The sequence below is a fragment of the Patagioenas fasciata genome, chromosome 3 (genome assembly GCF_037038585.1).
Source record: "Patagioenas fasciata isolate bPatFas1 chromosome 3, bPatFas1.hap1, whole genome shotgun sequence".
Lineage (NCBI taxonomy): Eukaryota > Metazoa > Chordata > Aves > Columbiformes > Columbidae > Patagioenas > Patagioenas fasciata.
In genome coordinates, this window is record NC_092522.1 from 66,257,644 (window position 1) to 66,274,842 (window position 17,199).

At 37.6% G+C, this 17,199-nt stretch overlaps 1 protein-coding gene across 2 annotated transcripts in view; it reads left to right on the forward strand.

Moving 5' to 3' along the window:
- The first annotated feature begins 1,212 nt into the window (after window positions 1-1,212).
- Window positions 1,213-17,199, forward strand: part of HBS1L (HBS1 like translational GTPase) — a 61,659-nt gene continuing 45,672 nt past the window's right edge. Inside the window, exons 1-5 of one of the 2 annotated variants that reach the window (XM_065833913.2) lie at window positions 1,213-1,375; window positions 4,760-4,825; window positions 6,810-6,947; window positions 9,268-9,462; window positions 10,124-14,826. In XM_065833913.2, the coding sequence (XP_065689985.2) occupies window positions 1,333-1,375; window positions 4,760-4,825; window positions 6,810-6,947; window positions 9,268-9,462; window positions 10,124-11,610 (1,929 nt within the window). In that variant the 5' untranslated portion in view covers window positions 1,213-1,332 and the 3' untranslated portion in view covers window positions 11,611-14,826. Of the gene's footprint in view, window positions 1,376-4,759; window positions 4,826-6,809; window positions 6,948-9,267; window positions 9,463-10,123; window positions 14,827-17,199 lie in introns of those variants that run through there. The other variant, XM_065833912.2, reaches the window with a different exon arrangement.

Below are 17,199 nucleotides of genomic sequence, written 5' to 3' on the forward strand. Positions count from 1 at the left end.
TGAGAATGGAGATGAATGCAGGTATCGGGGGAACAGCTGGACTGGGGGACGTAGAAGCAGCCGAGTCTGTCAGAGCTGGAGCTCAGCAGTGACCACTGGCAGGGCCTGTGAACAGGGATCTTTCTCCCACCTCCCTCTGCCCCTGAAGCTTCCAGACTTTTCTGCTTGCCCTTCTCTCTCTGACCCAACAAGAGGAGTAACTGTAGGGACGTTCCTTGATTACCTGATCCCTTGGAACTGCAACAGCACTTGCATGCTGAAAATACTTTTAGACCGGTGGCTGCAGTAATGTGCCAATAAATTCAAATCCAAACCTTCATGGAGCCTAATTCTTTGACATTTTGTTGCTTAACACTGCCAATAGCAACACTAATTAATAAAGTTTGCATTTACCTACAGCCAGCTCATTTAATCCTGGCCACTAGTGAGTCATTGGATTGTAATGGCTATAGGTCACCAACAAGCAAGGTCAATTCAAGCTGTTTCAGACACAGAATTGGAACAAAAAACCTGTAGTTAATTTCAAAGCCTTTTAAATTCTGCTCCTGTGGCGCTACACACATAGAAAAATAGTATTTTGAAAGTGTGTTTAAAAGAGCATACCCTTCTTTGAACTTATGCCAACCCAGAATACTATGTTGTCATCGATGATGTAATTGAATAATCTTTAATATGCTTGTTTACATATGTGCGCACACACTTGCTGTAGTTTATCACATTTTGAGATCCGAATAATGATGTAGCAATGAGTTAAACGTCAAATGCCAAAACTGCAGCCAACTGCAGGGTCAGACCCCTGGCAGCCTCTGCCGCGGGGTGGCCGGACACCGGCACTCAGTGTCAGCTTCAGCATGGCGCGGGCGGGGTTGGTTCCCCGTCGAGGAGCACAGCATGAGGCGAACAGCCGTTAACTCGGGCCGGGCCTGCCGTGCACTGTGTGGGCCTGAGCCCACCGCCACGGGAGGCTGCGAGCAGAGGCCTCCCAGAGCCGGCGCCGTAGCGGCTCTTCCCTCGCCGTCTCTGAGGAAGCCAAGGCCAGCGCGGCGCGGCGCGGCGCGGGCCCCACGGGCTCCCCAAGCCAGCCCAGGCGGCGCGAAATGAGCTCCCGCCGCTGACGTGGAGCCACCCCTCCACGCCGCGCCACTGGCCTACCAGGAAGCGGCAGCACGAGGCGTGAGGCGCCGCGCACGCGCGACAGCGCGGCCAGAGCGGAAGGGTGCGCGGCGCGCCTGCGCAGGGGAATTCCGCCAGGCCCGCTGGACACCAACATGGCGCCCTAGGTCCGCCGCACCAGCGCTACCGCGGGCAAGCGAGGCGGCCGCCGCCGCCATCATGTCCCGGCACAGGAACGTCCGAGGCTATAACTACGACGAAGGTAGTGGCAGGCAGGAACCGGCGGCAGAGCTGTGGGGGCCGCCCCGAGCAGCCACCCTGACCGCCGGTCCCTTCGCGCCCCCCCCCCTCGGTCCGCACCCTTTCCGCCTGCGAGTCCTCCAGCCCCGCGGCGCTGCGCGGCTGTGCCCGTGCTTTGGATGGTGTAGTGGGTGAGGGGGCGGCTGCTCCGCTCCCACCGCTGTTGAGAACCCCCGGCGCCCCGCGACCGTCAAGGGCGGTGGGAAGGGAGGAGCAGAGCAGCCACTCTGCTCCGTGGGGGTTGGACCAGGCTCCGTGCGAGGCCCCGCCCGTTTCACGCCCTCTCCGACGGCGGGTCGCGCGCACGTCGTGGCGCTGCCCGCTGGGCCGCCCCGCGTCGCCGCGGTCTCCCGGGAACTTTAGGCGGGTATAGCGCGGCTATGGCGCGCAGGGCGAGCCGGGCGAGCCGTGTCAGCGCTCGCCTGTGTTGCCCCAAGCTGCCCGCTTCTCAGTGGGGCGGGGGTGACTTGAAAACCAGCCGCACTGCAGTTGAACTTTGAACTTTCTTTAGTCTTGTAAAGCTTACAAGTTCGTGTTCCCACTATGTCTCTAGCCAATGTTGCTACTATTCACTAATAATATAGGTAAAGCAGTTCCTAACAGAAGAAATGCAGTTCTTGAAGATGGAGTTGAGTGTCTAAGGAAGAACCTGTTTTTTCACACACCTTTCTGTCATATTTTACTCAAGCTTGCATGGAACAAACAAGCTTTTGTGTTAGAACTCGGCCCATACCTGCAGTGCTGCAGCTTTCTTCATGACCTGTCCCATTAACTTACGCAAGCTGTAAATTGCACCCTTTTTTCTCAATGGTTTTGTTTACCTTGGCTTGTGCAGTGGAAAAATGGACGCGCTTCCAGTTGATATTGGTATTTTAAAGAACCCTTTGGTATAGGAGGAGCTATTTTATTGCTTCACTGTCAGAGTTGCAAGAAGTATTTCTGTCTGCCTCTAGTCTTTTGCCGTTGAGTGGACAGATACATAAATTGGAGTTTGCACTGTGATCTTGGGATTTTTGGAGAAGTAATGTAAATCGATGTGAGCCATAACATCTTTATGGCCTGCTTCACAGGTTTTACTAGTCCAAATGTACCTAACGTAGGCAAAATCTTAGATTGGATTGAGGGTTTTACTGCCTGGTTATTTTCTCCTGTAAAGATTTTCTTCCTCACAGATTGGTTGAAATGTGATTTCAACTGGAACCTTTGTCATCTGTGGAGTTGGGTGCCCAGTCTGTAGAATTCCTTTCAGTGCTTGTACACTCATTAGAATCTCTTAATGACATTGCCGAGATACACAGTAATTTGCTGTAGCCATATGAGGTGTAAGTTGCTAGTGCTATTTGAAACTTTACTGCATCTGCATTACACATCAGGTTTAATTAAAGTGTGTATAGGCATGTTCTTTATACTTATACCGTATACTGCTTTTGCAGTCACAATCGTTTCTGTCCCAAATGGAGTACACTTCTGTGTCTTTTATTTAATGTAATGTCATATGTCCCTTTTATGCCACTTGAAATTCTGTAATGCCCTGTCTGGCCCAGTTGTTTGTTTCCTTTCTGAAGTAAGTATTTGCAGTGTTTTTTGATCTCCTTTTCTAGGAGACCTTAGGTTCCGTGGCCTTTATTTGACTTTATTTGACCATATTCTATTTCTGCTTTCTCCTTTTTGCCGTATTGTGACCACAACTGAATGTGATATTCCAGCTGAGTATGTTGGTGATACAGCTGTTGTGGAGTGCTTCTCTTCTGTGGCTTCTACTCTGTTCTCTGTAATTTCTGTCATTTTTTTAGTGTTTATTCTTACGATCAGTGCAAGCTGAGCCATTTTCACTGAGGTGTTTCTTAGTCTAGAAATTAAACAGTACAGGAGATACAAATGATTCAAGTAATGCACACTGACAAGACTTACCTTGATTTCACTTACTACAATGAATGCTGACCATTCACAGAACTCATCCTTGACACTCTACAAGTATTGTCTAAACTACACAAAGTGTTCTTACCTTGAAAAAAATGTATAGCTCTTCTCTAGACTTTTTATAGGTTAATTAGTCCTAACATGGAACTAGGAGACTGTGTGTTCTTTTTGACATGATCAAAAAGTAGATAACAATGTGCTCTTTTTAAAGAAAAAAACAAAACAACCCTATAATATATTTTCTTTATCCCATGATACTTAATATCCAAAGTAGCTTCCTGGGTCTTTCACTAAACTTTTCATACACTTGTGGCAGCCCTTTTAGCTACTGCTCTTCCTTACCATTTTTCTTCTTCTTCTTTTTTTTTTTTTTTTTTTGATTTTGTTTTGTTTTTTAATTGCAGTAGATTATAGAGTGAAGTTTACTTTGATTTTTTTCTCATTACATGCTAAGAGATCAATGAACTTTTCTTGCCCCAAATTTCAAGCCAACATAGATGGATACAGTGTTTGCAATGTCCAGTTCTGTGGTCTGTAAGTTGATATCAGAATGCAGATTCTGGGTTTTTTTGGTGTTTGCTACCTTTTTCTCTTACTCTTCCTAAACAACAGAAAAAATACATGTAATTTGTGAAACTGCCAAGTCTGTGCAATAACACATTTAAGAATATTTCATTACTTTTCATGTATTTCAGTAGTAGTTAGTGAAAAATCACAAAAGTATTTTAAGATTTATATAATAGTGAGATTTCTTGGGGAGTGGGATACTTTGCTTTCTCTGTGCTTCCTGGTAACTGATTCCTGAGACCCTTTTTTTAATAGAGAAAGTGTATGGCTGTGTTTATGTAACTGTATAAGATTCTTTTTGGCTGAAATAATTTTGCATATACAAAGGGAATTGTCAATTGTGTCAGTTGTCAATTGCCTCGCTGAACTTGAGTGGAAAGGTAGATGGCTGTGAGAATAGAGCAGAGGAGGATGCTGAGAAGTAGGTAGGTGTGGAGTAGAAATGCTGATCCTGAGTTGCTGGAGTAGAGATTGTAACTGAAATGTCTGTGGTTAAGACTATTGAGATGTCAAGCATAAATATGAAGAGAACTACTGTGGGTGAAGATTTGTGGAACTGCAGAAAATTGGATTTGCACTGTGGGAGTAGCCTTCCAAAGGAGATGCTGAAGGAGGAAGTATGAAGCTTGGCAACTCTTGAAAATGTTCAGCTTCCTAATGGATAGAGTATTAAATGTTAAAATGCTATGATTATAACTTAGGATTTCTTACCTAGGTAAATAAACAGTACTTAACTGCACTTCTGGAATACTAGAGATGCATAATTTCTTAAAGCCTCATGTAAAAAAAAATACCCTTTGATTTATAAATTAAGTACTTAGAACTTATGCAGACTAATCTTCCTGTTTCTGCTTCGTAGATTTTGAAGATGATGATATGTATGGCCAATCAGTAGAAGATGATTATTGCATTTCTCCTTCAACAGGTTAGTTCAAATGGTTACACATAAACATTGTCCATTGATTTCTACTCTGATATTAATATTAATAATAATATAACTAATATTTATTTCTAGAATAAAATAATATTTAAAAGCTACTGAAACTTCAGAAAAGTGCCTAGTGGCCATATTCCTGTAAAGGTGTCTGTTAGATGGCATTAGTCATTGTTGTACTTTTGGAAGTCACATTAGACAACTGGGCACATCTTCAGTTCTACAAGTGTATTATCTTGGATGGTCAGAATGTACTTGCTAACGTAAAAATCTGATTTACGGGAATGTGTTGATAGTCTTGAAACATTTGGTATTTTTTAAAATTGTTAGTAAGGCTGGGCGTAACAGTTGTGATTCTGCACCTGGTAGTTGATGTATTTTACACAACTTTGAGTAAATGCAGGATAGGGAGTCTCATTGTAGGATGCATCACAGGTCCTCACTGACTTCTGTTCTCATGCAAGACCATGGGGACCTAATAAACGTTCCGGCATTTGTAATGTTGCGAAGTAGGTATAAAAATAGTGATGCTGTGTGCTCAGGTAAGATATAATTGGAGCGGCTCAACCCAGATGAATTCATCCCAAGCATAGAACCTTCAGGTTGTGTTCTCCAGTCAAACCTCTGGCAAGATCATCAGTTCACGGTCTCCCCGGATTTGGTGTCAGTGTTTCTAGAGCTGAGGAGGCCCTGAAAATAGTGTGGCTGATGTTGATGTGGAGCTGTGCTGCTGTAGGTAACAGGGCTGAATCCAAATCCATTGTGACTGTGATGTAGTCCATGACCTCTGGTCACAGGTACTTGAGTTAATTAGGTCTTTAAAAATCTGTTGCTCTGTCATCCTGTTGATTTTAGATAAGTGGATCTAGGTGTGTGTTTTTATTATTTGTAGTCACATTCCCTGAGTTAAATACAGATTGTCTTCCATTCAGTTTATAAATTTAGTTGCTGGAATTTTTCAGACCTTTCCTAAGAAATAAGGTCACCTTGTATTTTGTGATGAAAATGTGCACCGTGTTTAGTTTTTAATCAAGTAAAAACTTCTAAATTGGAAAACAAATTCTTGATTATGCACAGTAATTTTCCTAAGAATTACATAAGCTTCATTTGTAAAACAATCTGATATAGATTGTGTAGCAGTCTTTTAATAATTACTTCAGGTATGGTGATTGAATATTAAATAGTATGCATTTGGATAACAGTTGCCAAGGCTATACTGCTTCTGGATATGCTTATGGTTTCAGCATGTGTTTCAGAGCTGAGGAGAATATTACAGAATATAAACAAAGTTGTTTACATTATGCTTTGTATATTTCTGAGTGTACGTAATCACCAGGGCTCATGTTCTGCAAGAAGTTTTATCTATATATGCCTTAATGTGTTTCTAAATCAGAGTGGAATTATGCACTTATTTAAAGCCTTGTGTGAATATACATTTTAATTCATGAGCTGTATTTCTAGTGAAATTTGGAGAAGGATGTGTTCAACTCCATTAAATTTTTATCAATAGTTTGACAGTGCTATACTGTAAAAACAATGTTATTTTCATATATTTTTTTTTAACTTGTAACTGAGGTAAAAAAAAAATAAATTGTGGAGTAAGGTTCTGAAGATATTAAGCCATAGATGGTATTTCTGTATAGAAAATACTATTTTTCAAACCTGAAGTATTTTATGTGAATACTGAACTTTGCAGAATTATTGCATTACATGGATACAAGGATATTGCCCTGTCTGTGGTTTCACTGGGATGATGACTTCTTTATATTCTAGCATGAACTGCTGTATGCTCTGTACAGTCTTCAGGTAGTAGTAATTATACAATAGTGTCCCATCCCTGCCCTCGCTCCCACCCAAAACCACTGCAACAGGTCAGTGTCCTAACTTTTTTCAGTTTTAGATATATTTTGTTTTTAAAGGAGGAAAAATGATTTGACTTTTTTTTTTTTTTAATACTTTGTTTTTACCTAAACAGCGGCTCAATTTATCTACTCCAGACGAGACAAACCAGCAACATTTGCTGAGCCATTAGAAGAAGAATATAGTTATGAAGGTGCAGATGATACTGCTGATTATTTTACATCCAATCATCAGTTGACTGAAGTTGATAGAGGTAATTACAGAAAATAAGTAATTCTCAGAACAGTATCTTTTATGAATTAAGGATTTACTAAAATAGTGTTAAATTAGTGTTTGTTACTTGACTAACACCGCTCACAATTATGTAGTCTTGTAGAACAACACTTCATGAGCATAGCTTTGTGATGGTTCTTCAATCTCCTAACTACCTTTTGTGTACTACTTGTGACTTTGTTGCATACCTTGAAATATATTCTTAGTTTCTTATTAGAAATAAAGAGATTCGGTATGAAGTTCCAATGTAAGAACAGCTGTATGGGCTCAGGCAAAGCACTCATGTAGCTCAAGGTCTTGAGTCTGCAAATGAATGCTTACGGAAGAGTGTTAGAAGCAGGGTATTTGTAGAATGATCTTTTGCTTGTATTGCATTTCAAATTACGGCAATTAGTGGTATTTGAGAGGTTTTCGGTCACGCATTCGCTTTAGACAGTAACCAATATCTTTAGATACCTGTATCCTCTACAATCTTTTCCTGCCCTGTTTTGAATTCATTAGGTTTCAGTCTCCATTCAGTACTGCAGCCATGAATTCCATGTTACAAGCCAAGTTTTGAGCTGAGTGGTTGGGAAAAAATACTTGCTTTGTTTTGTAAACTTGCTGCCTGATAACTTAATGACATGCTTTGTGAAAAAGATTCACAAGTTTCTTACGTAAGTGTTAGTAGTTAACTTAGTTTCTAATGTTTTGGAAATAATCTGGGTTATTTTAAAAATGTTTATAAGATCAGAGTAAAGTATATTGGTGACTGAACAGACAATAAAATGCATGAATGAAATTTGGTATTTAAAAGAAACAAATTGCAGAAAATTCAGAAACAATAGCTAGAATAAAAGCAATCTAGATTCCATGTCAAGTAAATTGGTAGAAGCTATTCTAATGCACAGACATATAGGTAAACATGATACATTGGGGTGTAATATACATGTTTTTACAGCAGGAAATAAAACTGTAGAGGGCAATTTGAAAGAATCAGCCAGTATGTAGATACAGGTGATCTAGACAGTAGGGTACCCTGGCTTTTCAGAATGCTTTTGACAGACTTCATCAGTTAAGAATTGATATTGGAACAAGAAAGAAAGTAATATTGTGGACTAAAAAAAAGATGGGAAAGAAACCTAGAAATAATCATTTCTAGTCTGAAAATGGCAGTGGTCCCACAAGACTTGTTGTGTTTGGTATAGTGGGTGGTGTTGGCCATTAATACAAAATTATTGATTGCAGTCAATCTGGTTTATTGCAGGGGTTGGACTAGATGACGTTTGAAGGTCCCTTCCAACCTAAACTATTCTACGATTCTATTTTAAGAGTTTGTTAAGATTGTGTGTGTTGAGGGTTGAATAATAAAATGGCCAACCGGCACATTGTACAGGGCTCTGCCAGTACTTGTTTTGCAGAGCAAATGTCTGTTGAGGATGCTTGAGCTTTAGTAACCTTGGGAAATTGCAATTCTGTGGTGTTGAATTCCCTTAGCAAAGTTCTTTAAACATCACCATCTTTGAGCAGGTGTTCAAATAAAGAATCTGTACTTGTCCTCCTGTTCTTTGGTTCCTGTTTTCTAAAATCTGAACTGATGGGAATTGTGACATCAGGAAGATTTTCTTCTGTTCTCTTGTATTTTTATGTCCGATCACACAAGTTCCAGTGAGTGGCATCCTGGTGAACTTTCAGTCTCTTGTTGTGTGGCAAGTCAAGACTTAAGCAACCTGTCTTAGTCAGGGCTTACACGAGTTGCAGAAATATGCTCCAGAAAATTTTTTTTTTTTATCAGCCAAAAAATATATTACAGTTTTAGGAAAGGTAAATATTGAAGATAGTTTCAAACCTGGTGTCTTGGTCCAGAATTTTCAATTTTTAAGGCCTGAGGCTCCTGAAAATGCTGTTTTACTTGGGATGCTAATTATAGGATCTGTAAACGCTTAAAATATGGTGTTCAATGGGATTCTATGTTGATTTACAAAATTACTCTGGACTTTTAAGGTGATTATTTGTATTTCTTCTCTGCAGTGAAGACAGTTAATTTTACAACATCAAAGTACTTCAGTAGCGAGGCTTTATGGACTAATAATCAGTGGTATGTTCCTTACAGCAATATCTGAAATTGGTCAAATATTCTGTAGGGTTTAGAGGCAAAGTTTATCATGGCCATGAGTGAGATTGAAATTAATTTCTGAAGATTTTATCTCTTACTGTGATATTTTTCTCCTGTTTTTGTTAATCAGATGTATCGTGCTAGTGGTTAGGCCACTTAAGACTTTATTTTTGTGCAGCTTATAACAGTAATATGTCTCTTTTAGCCCGTCTTAATTCATGCCTTGATCAAATGAGAGAAGTTTTGGCAGAGTCTGTACCAGAGGAAACAATGGTGCAAGCAGTACTGGATAGTAAATTTGATGTACAGAAGGCTTTGGATCTTGTGCTTTCACAAGGCACTAAGCAAAATGTGAAGACCAAGAACGAGGATGCTGTGATTGTAGGAAAGACAACAAAAGGTATACTGCTATTTAATTGTTTATATTCAAGATGATTGATTTCTATGTACAGTTTAATTTTGGCTTTACAAGCTGTGAAGATGCTTGTCATTGCATTAGTTATTTATTAGAAAATGTAAAAAATTACTCTTCTATTTCCATATTCTAAAAACATTTTAAGAAAACAGTAGCTTTTCTTAAGCTAGAGGTCAAAATAAAGCCTTACTGTCAGCTTAAATTCAAGCTGCAACCATCTGCAGTTCACAGTAAATTTCTTATTTCTGATATGACTTAACTGAATGAAAACGTCCTAAAAGTTGGACATCTTTGAGTTTTATGCACATCTGTTATTTGTTTGGTGAACTGACATCTCCCATGCCCAATACTTCCCTTTTTTTGGTAGTGTATGTACAGTAACTTTTAAAAAATTATGCTTAAATCTTTGTAATCTTTACTGGCATTCTTTGCCGATTCTGAAAGTTTCTTAGGTATTTCAGTAGATACCTGTAATTTAGTTGTAAGATATTGCATATCTTGGAATAACACTTAGTAATTAAATGCCTTTTCATGTTTCTTCTTGATTTTTTTTTTTTGTTTGTTGCTGCTGTCAACTCTAAAAAAAAATGGAAATTTCATTGTGACTTCACTTCCATATGAAAATTACTGGCTACTGTAAGGTAAGGAGACTTACTTTGTTGTCCAGAAGTGTGTATTGATACAGACAGTTTCTCTTGTGCAGTAGAAAATGTTGCTGGGATCTCCAACAAACCTGGGTTTGGAAACTTGACAGGCAAAAGTGGTTCAGCTTGTTACTCTTTAAATAGAAATGACAAAATGTTCCTTAATGCTGAAAAATCCAATAGACCTTCATCTGAAAGGAAAGGATTGAAATCCTCTTCATTTGCTCTGTCATCTTCTTTCAGTGATGATTTGTGTAAAGGATCATTTTGTGAACTTGTGAGTAAACAGGCAGAGAATCAAATATCAGAAAATGCTAATGCAGTAAGTTTGATTCCTGACAGTGAAGATGTTTATTTTAGCATAGGAAGTAACCCATCTGGAAATGCTCCCTTTAAGAAATTGGAATGCAAGGAAGCACAGGACTTGAAATCCTTGCTGATGCAGAATGTGGTTTCTGATTCTCTGAGTCCTGAAGACAGCATTCCTCTTCTTTCCTCAAATACTTCTGACTGTAATAGTAATGCAAATTTTTGTGGTCCTCCATGTTTAACAAGTGCTTTAGGAAAATTGGCTCTTGATAAAGAAGTGAGTCACACTGTAAATAGAAAGAATGAACTTCTTGAAAAGTTTTCTTCGCTTGTGCAAAATAGAAGACAAGAAAGCCCCTCTTCAGACATGGCTGCTTTGCCAGTGTTAAGGTCTGCGAGTACATCATTGGCTGACTTACTTCAGGAGCACCAGGAAAGCAGTGCCAGCCACTGTTATTCTTTGGCTGATCTTTATACCAAATCAACAGCAAGTCTCACTGATATGAATTTGGGAACCTCACCATTGTCACAACTAGTAAGTCAGCCCCAAACTTCAGGTGGGATGCCAGAGTTAACAGGATCTTTGTCTTCTCTTGCCCTCTCTAAAGTTTCTCCACTAAAGGAGGTCGAGAATTTATCACTCTCGGATTTAATAGCAGAGACTATTGAAACAGACAAAACTCAACAAAAGATGGACTTCCCCCTGCTCAATGTAACTGAATTGAGCCCCCCTAAAAGAACCAACATTGATTTAAGTGTCCTTGTAAAAAGTGCAAATGTATCTGCAGAACAAAATGTGGTAGGACAGTCAAATATCTTAAGCCCTGAAACTAAACTTTTAAAAGAAAAACAAGGAAAATGTTCTGGTTTTGCCAAAACAAATAAAAAAAATAAAAGAGGGCTTACTCCTAAGAGGCAGGATTTGTCCCTTTCATGGATGAAGACACTTCGTGCAAGACCTTCAGCTTTTGCTTTAGCCTTGTGTCTCCATTATCCTCCAAAAGGCTGTAAGCGCCGCACACTTGGTATACATAAAGCTTTCCTATACAGTAGGCAAGTACAGGACATAAAACCCAAGGAAACTGGTCCTATAGTAGCCATAACACCATTTGATTTCAAATCAGCATCTCCTGATGATATTGTGAAAGCCAGCCAAAAAAAAGCTTTTACAAGAGAGTAGTAAGAAAAAAAAAAAAAATCAGTGTTTATATCTTGGTATATTTTAAAAAATAATTAATTATGTAGGACCTATTTATAATCCAGAATTGATTTTATTTTTTTAATTGATATATTACAGTTCTCACTGTTTAGTAAAAAATTTGTATGTGGACTTCTAAGCTGTTGCACTGAATATCTTTATTTTTGCCTAATTTTCACTGACAATTTAACATTTTTAACTTTTGCAAAGTCTTGAACTTTAGTATATGGATATTGCATGTACAAAATTCCATAAACACCATTAGACTTCTTGAGACATCTCTCTAGGTGTTGAAGATACAGTTCATGGGGAAGAACACTAAATTATTATTTTGTAAAGTAATTTAGTTTTGCTACATGGTGTATAGTTTGGGGAGTGGGAACCTCAGTTTATATTATGACTGTTTTATTAAATGTTCTTAGATTTCCTGATAAAGTATGTTATTAAACTGCCAGTTTTGTAATTGATATTTCCATTCAATGTCATCATTCTGTTTTTATACTGATTACAGTATTGCAACAGAAATATCTATTGTTTTTTAAAAGCCTCACTAACCTCAGGTTTTGACAGTTTTAATCATGGTAGGACATGTATAGTAGGACCAAATTTGCAGGGAAGCAAGCAATTAGAATTGTGTGCCCCCCCTCCAATCAACTGTCAAAATGTGGTATTCAGAATTTTAAACCAGCTATTTTGTGGGTATATACGTGTTGCATGTGTTTCATGAGAAATTTCACTAGGATTCTGTGGTTTATTCTCAAGTTTTTCAGAAAAGTATTGGAATAACAATTCTTTCAACTTTAGCATGAGAGTCTTTGCTCAATGGAAAAAAAGTCAGGCAAAGCAGAAGTATTTGTGTCTGCCTGTTGTCTGTTTTGAAGAAAGCTTCCTTTAGTAATGGAAATATGTTTTCCTCTTCTGTTTGTACCCATTACTGTTACTTTGAGTCTTTAGATGGAAGATCAGAATCAGGAGATTCTGGATGTATTTTTTTAGCTGATAATGACCGGATTCTGGTGCCCCTTTTAGTCAAATTAGTAACTGCGTGTATGTTTCAGCTTTCCTTTTAGTACGTGTAACTGCTTTTGAGGTATTTCCAGTGTCAAAGTCAGTATTTTAGATCCTGAACAGCAATAAGTGCAATAAACGTACTGCTGCAACTAGAAAAATGGTTGTTTATATACTGCCATACACTTACTCATGCTAAAATTGGCAGCTAGTATGGAACAGTAGATACAACTTTAATTTAGTTCTAATCTAATTTTTGTTGAGCATGTTGTGTCAAAAAGGAGACAAAAAACTTTAGGCTTATTCACGACTTCAGGTTGGACTACAATTTTGTTTTAAATAAATGTAAAACGTTCCAGTCCTCTCAGGTACAAATTTCATGTTGTATATATTTTGCTTGTTTGTCTAGTTGATGGTGTTGTCATTTCAGACTATGAGCAGTTTGACCTCTGACCTCTTGAATGAAATTGATGTTTCTTACCCTTACTAATAAAAGTTTTCTATAATGTCGGTGCTGAAGTGTTTATGTTCTAGTTAATGTGTTAATCTAGTCATGTCCATCTTTACTTGAGTGCCTTAAAACATTGGATCCTGTGTACATACTATGATCTGAGAAGTTCATGAGCAGAAGCATAATTGATTTATTTCTTCAGAAGAGTTCCTGTGGAAATCCAGCTGAAACTGATTGTATACTGGTTGTTTTATTAATTAGTCTCTTTGTCCAAAAAGCAGAATTTACTGCTATGAAATGCTTTTCAGCAATCAGTTTCTCTGTAGTTAGTCCAAATATTAACTTCCCACTGCTTTAAAGGCCAAGTTTATTTTTCCCACTGAGGAAAAATGTCCTGTTTGGAGAACATATAATTGAAGTTCAGTTTTTCCAAAATTGTGCGTATGCTTCTAGTAGAGAAAGTCCAATTTTTATAGGTAAAATATGAGTGCAAAGTTTGGTGTTGTCATGCTGTTGTCATGTTGTCATTTTGTTAGCTGGTTTTGCTTGCTTATGTTTGAAATACTCTTGAGGCTCTAATTAATGTAGGTAGAGATTTCTAGTACTTGCGTGTTTAGCTTCTTTTTTTTCCCATCTAAATCTCTTTTATTCTTGTTGAACTTCTCTTTGGTTTTGGTCTGTTTTCGCATTCCTGTGTCTGTTCTTCTTTTTATAAAACTTCTTAGTATTTTTAATAATTTTTGAGCTTGAACTGGACATAGACCTGACTGTATGTCCTATGGATTCCATTGGGAAGTATGTACAAGTAGTAAGTAGCAATGTGTAGTACCTGGAGCTCAGTTTTGCCATAGGCTTCATGCAGATTCAAGTCTGAATAAGTGACTGAAGCCAGAGAGCATCAGCATTATAAATTTATCAGAGATCTTACTGTGGGATTGATATGTTAGTAAACAACTTTAAATCTTGTTAGGTAGCTAGATTTTAATATATTAATACTTTTTAATTTGTGTTTGTGTTAGTATTGTTAGCGATCTTAAAGAAGCAATACATGCTGTTTGGTGTATAAGAAGTAGGTTTGCAGTCCTGAATCCTGAAGTGAACCTTGAATTAGTACAGAGCTGCAGGCTGAACACTGCGGAGGTGCCTCAGTGGTGGATAAACCTGAATTCCAGTTAATTTTCAGTAGAGATTATTTATTTCCATGCTCAGAAAATTTTGCAGCTTTGTTTTTATAAGGAAAAGGTAATGTGTTACATTTGCTTTTTAAATGAACAAGGTATTTTAATAATTTCTTTCATTAATCCTTAATTTCAATACTGAGAATTGGGTTTATGTCATTAGTGAGAGGTTTCATTGCCTTAGAATACTGCATGATATTATGGTACATGGCATTTTTGTATAAGAAATCTGTGTTTGGGCTTTGCTCTGAAGTGTTTCTGCTTAATGAATGTTAGAATTCTTGTTAACTAAATCTGTCTATTTTATGCTTAACAGTGAGCTTATTTTGCTGATGGATGTATAAAACTTCTTTCCCCCATTTTGCAGCTACTGTGTATCTTTGTCCAATACGGGTAATTGTGTTGTTTTGGAATTCACGTATTAACATTGCAAAGTACTTGTGTCTGTGTTTGCATATGGGCATAAAAAAGATAATGTTAAACTACGTAGACATACTAGTTTTGGTATTTGGACTGTATTCTCCTAAGGTATTTTGTACATTAAATTTTTTTTGTACATAATTTTTGTGTGGCTGCTGAATATTTTTAATATAAAATTGCCTTGTGGACATCACTTTGTGTACCTAAATAAATGCACATTCTTAAAGTACTGACTTAATTACAATTTATTGTTAACTTACCTGATAGTGTTGTGATTGAATATTCTATAATGATTGTGTCTATTGTGTAAAGAGGCTCCAGTTCTTGTCTAGGTTTGCATGGGCGTACTTCTTTCCATGGAAGATTCTTTTAGAGAAAGTAAGGCAAAAATTGACATGTACTCATGTGTCTTCAGATACCATGTTTAGGTTCCAGTTTGCTTTTGGTTAGAAATGGGTTTGTAAAGTGTTTTTAATCATTTTGCTAGCTTTTTAAAACCTTATTTGCATCTTAAAAAAGAAAGGATATCAGTGAAATAAGAGAAAAGCAACTTTGTAAAGTTAGTTCTCTAGCTCTTTGTTACAGTGGAAATTAGAGCTACAACATTCTTAACATGTCTCTAAATACCTGTTTCATTTTTCTCTTTTAGATTTCTTTTTTGTAGCTGAGTTCTCTGAACTTGTTTTGGGAAACCAGGGCAAATTGAAAATCTAAGTATGAGAAGGATAGGAAAATAACAACCCCCATTGGGATATCAAAAATGATTGATGCTTTGTACCCTTTGGGATGTGACTAAACGTAACTATATTTAGCTGGTTTTTAGTTACAACAGAAAACACTTTTGTTTTGAGAAAAGTATAGAATGTTAGGAATGTAAGCTTCAGATTGAAAAAAACCCAACATTGGATTATAACTTCATAAACCTGTTTTTTACTTTCTGTTCAGAAATAACTATATAAGCAATTTCTCATTGATTTGTTCAGACAATTCTCAGGATCTTAAGCTTCAGAAGCAGAAAGCTACTTGAATTTCTGGAACTGTTTTACATTTTGCATTTCAAAATCTTATTTTGAAGAGAGTAAGTGGTGCAGTGAGGTAGTCTTTGCGATTTTGTGTTTTACCCTATTTTCTCTAATCATGTCATTCAAATACATTTTTCAGTAACCTACATTTTCTGAAAATCTACATTTATGCAAAAAGTTAAAGAACAACTAGTACTACTGCAAAAATTAATAACTGTACAAAATATTTGTATAGATTGTGTATATTAAATGTATATAGTTTATGACTGTACCTTTATACAAAGGCAGTAGTTAGTTTAGGGCTATATACACAAGCATTCGCATCTCTTTCCTATCTTTCAAACAACTTTTCAAAGTTGTTAAAGCATTTTTGTATTAAATGTTGAAAATGAATTGTGGTTAGGAGAAAAAAAAAGGCAAAAATGTCATCACATTGTAATTCATGCAGTAAAAATAAACTTCTGAAGTGCTGAAAGTGGATACTGCTCTGTTTTTCAGATTCTTTGGAAATTGAGTTGAATTTTTATGGATAATTTACATACTTCGTTGGTTTGTGTGAAGTATAGACAGCTGATAAACTCTTAACTAGATTTTGTGTTCAACTCATTGTGTCCAAACTTCTGTTCAGATGATGAGGAAATGTCATTAGTCCAAATTATCTATACTGCTGAGTGCTGATGGTCATTTTGACCTCAGAGGATTTTCTGTGGGGAACTCAGAGAAATTTCTTTTGTGAAACTGCTCTGTTTACTCTGCATCAGAAAACAATGTGATGAAACAAGAGTCAAAGGCAATGGTGATGTATTTATTTATTTCTTGAAGCCAGCTCTCTTGGTCTTCCCAAATTGCTGTCCTAATGCAGTTCAATGGGAACGGGTCTCTGTTTTAGTATCACAGTGCCATACAGCTAGTTGTTTCTTTATGCAGACTGTTTGCTGAAGTATACATTTTTACTAAAAGTAAAAGCTAATTGTGGTTTGTGTTTTTGGGTGGCTGTGGAGATGAATGATTCTTATGAAATGGCTCATGGTTTTCTGGAGTCTGCGTTGCTGTGGAAGTGTTCATGTGGTTTGTGGACATGCTACATTTCATACTTAAAAACGGTCCATTAAAAAAAATTGTGACTTCTGATGCGTATCAGTGGTTTGTTGGTCAAGTAATTGATTTGGATGCTTAGTGTTGGTAGGATTACTTTAGAAAAGGACCTGTTGCCTTTCTGTAGAACTTTCTGGTAATAAAATGACCAGAAGATGACTAGAGCCTGTAAAGTGCTTCTAGACTGCAGAGATTAAAATGATACATTTTGAAAGAACTCCCGAACAATTTGTTAAGAAATACAGACTTAGGAAGACTAGAGTGAAAATTGTCTTACTCTTTGTAATGAGAATATGGGGATTTTAGAGGAGAGTTTCTTGTGGAGTATTTACTCATCACCGTGTCAATGTATGGAAGTAATAGCTGATGAAAATGGATATTATTTTAATATTTCATT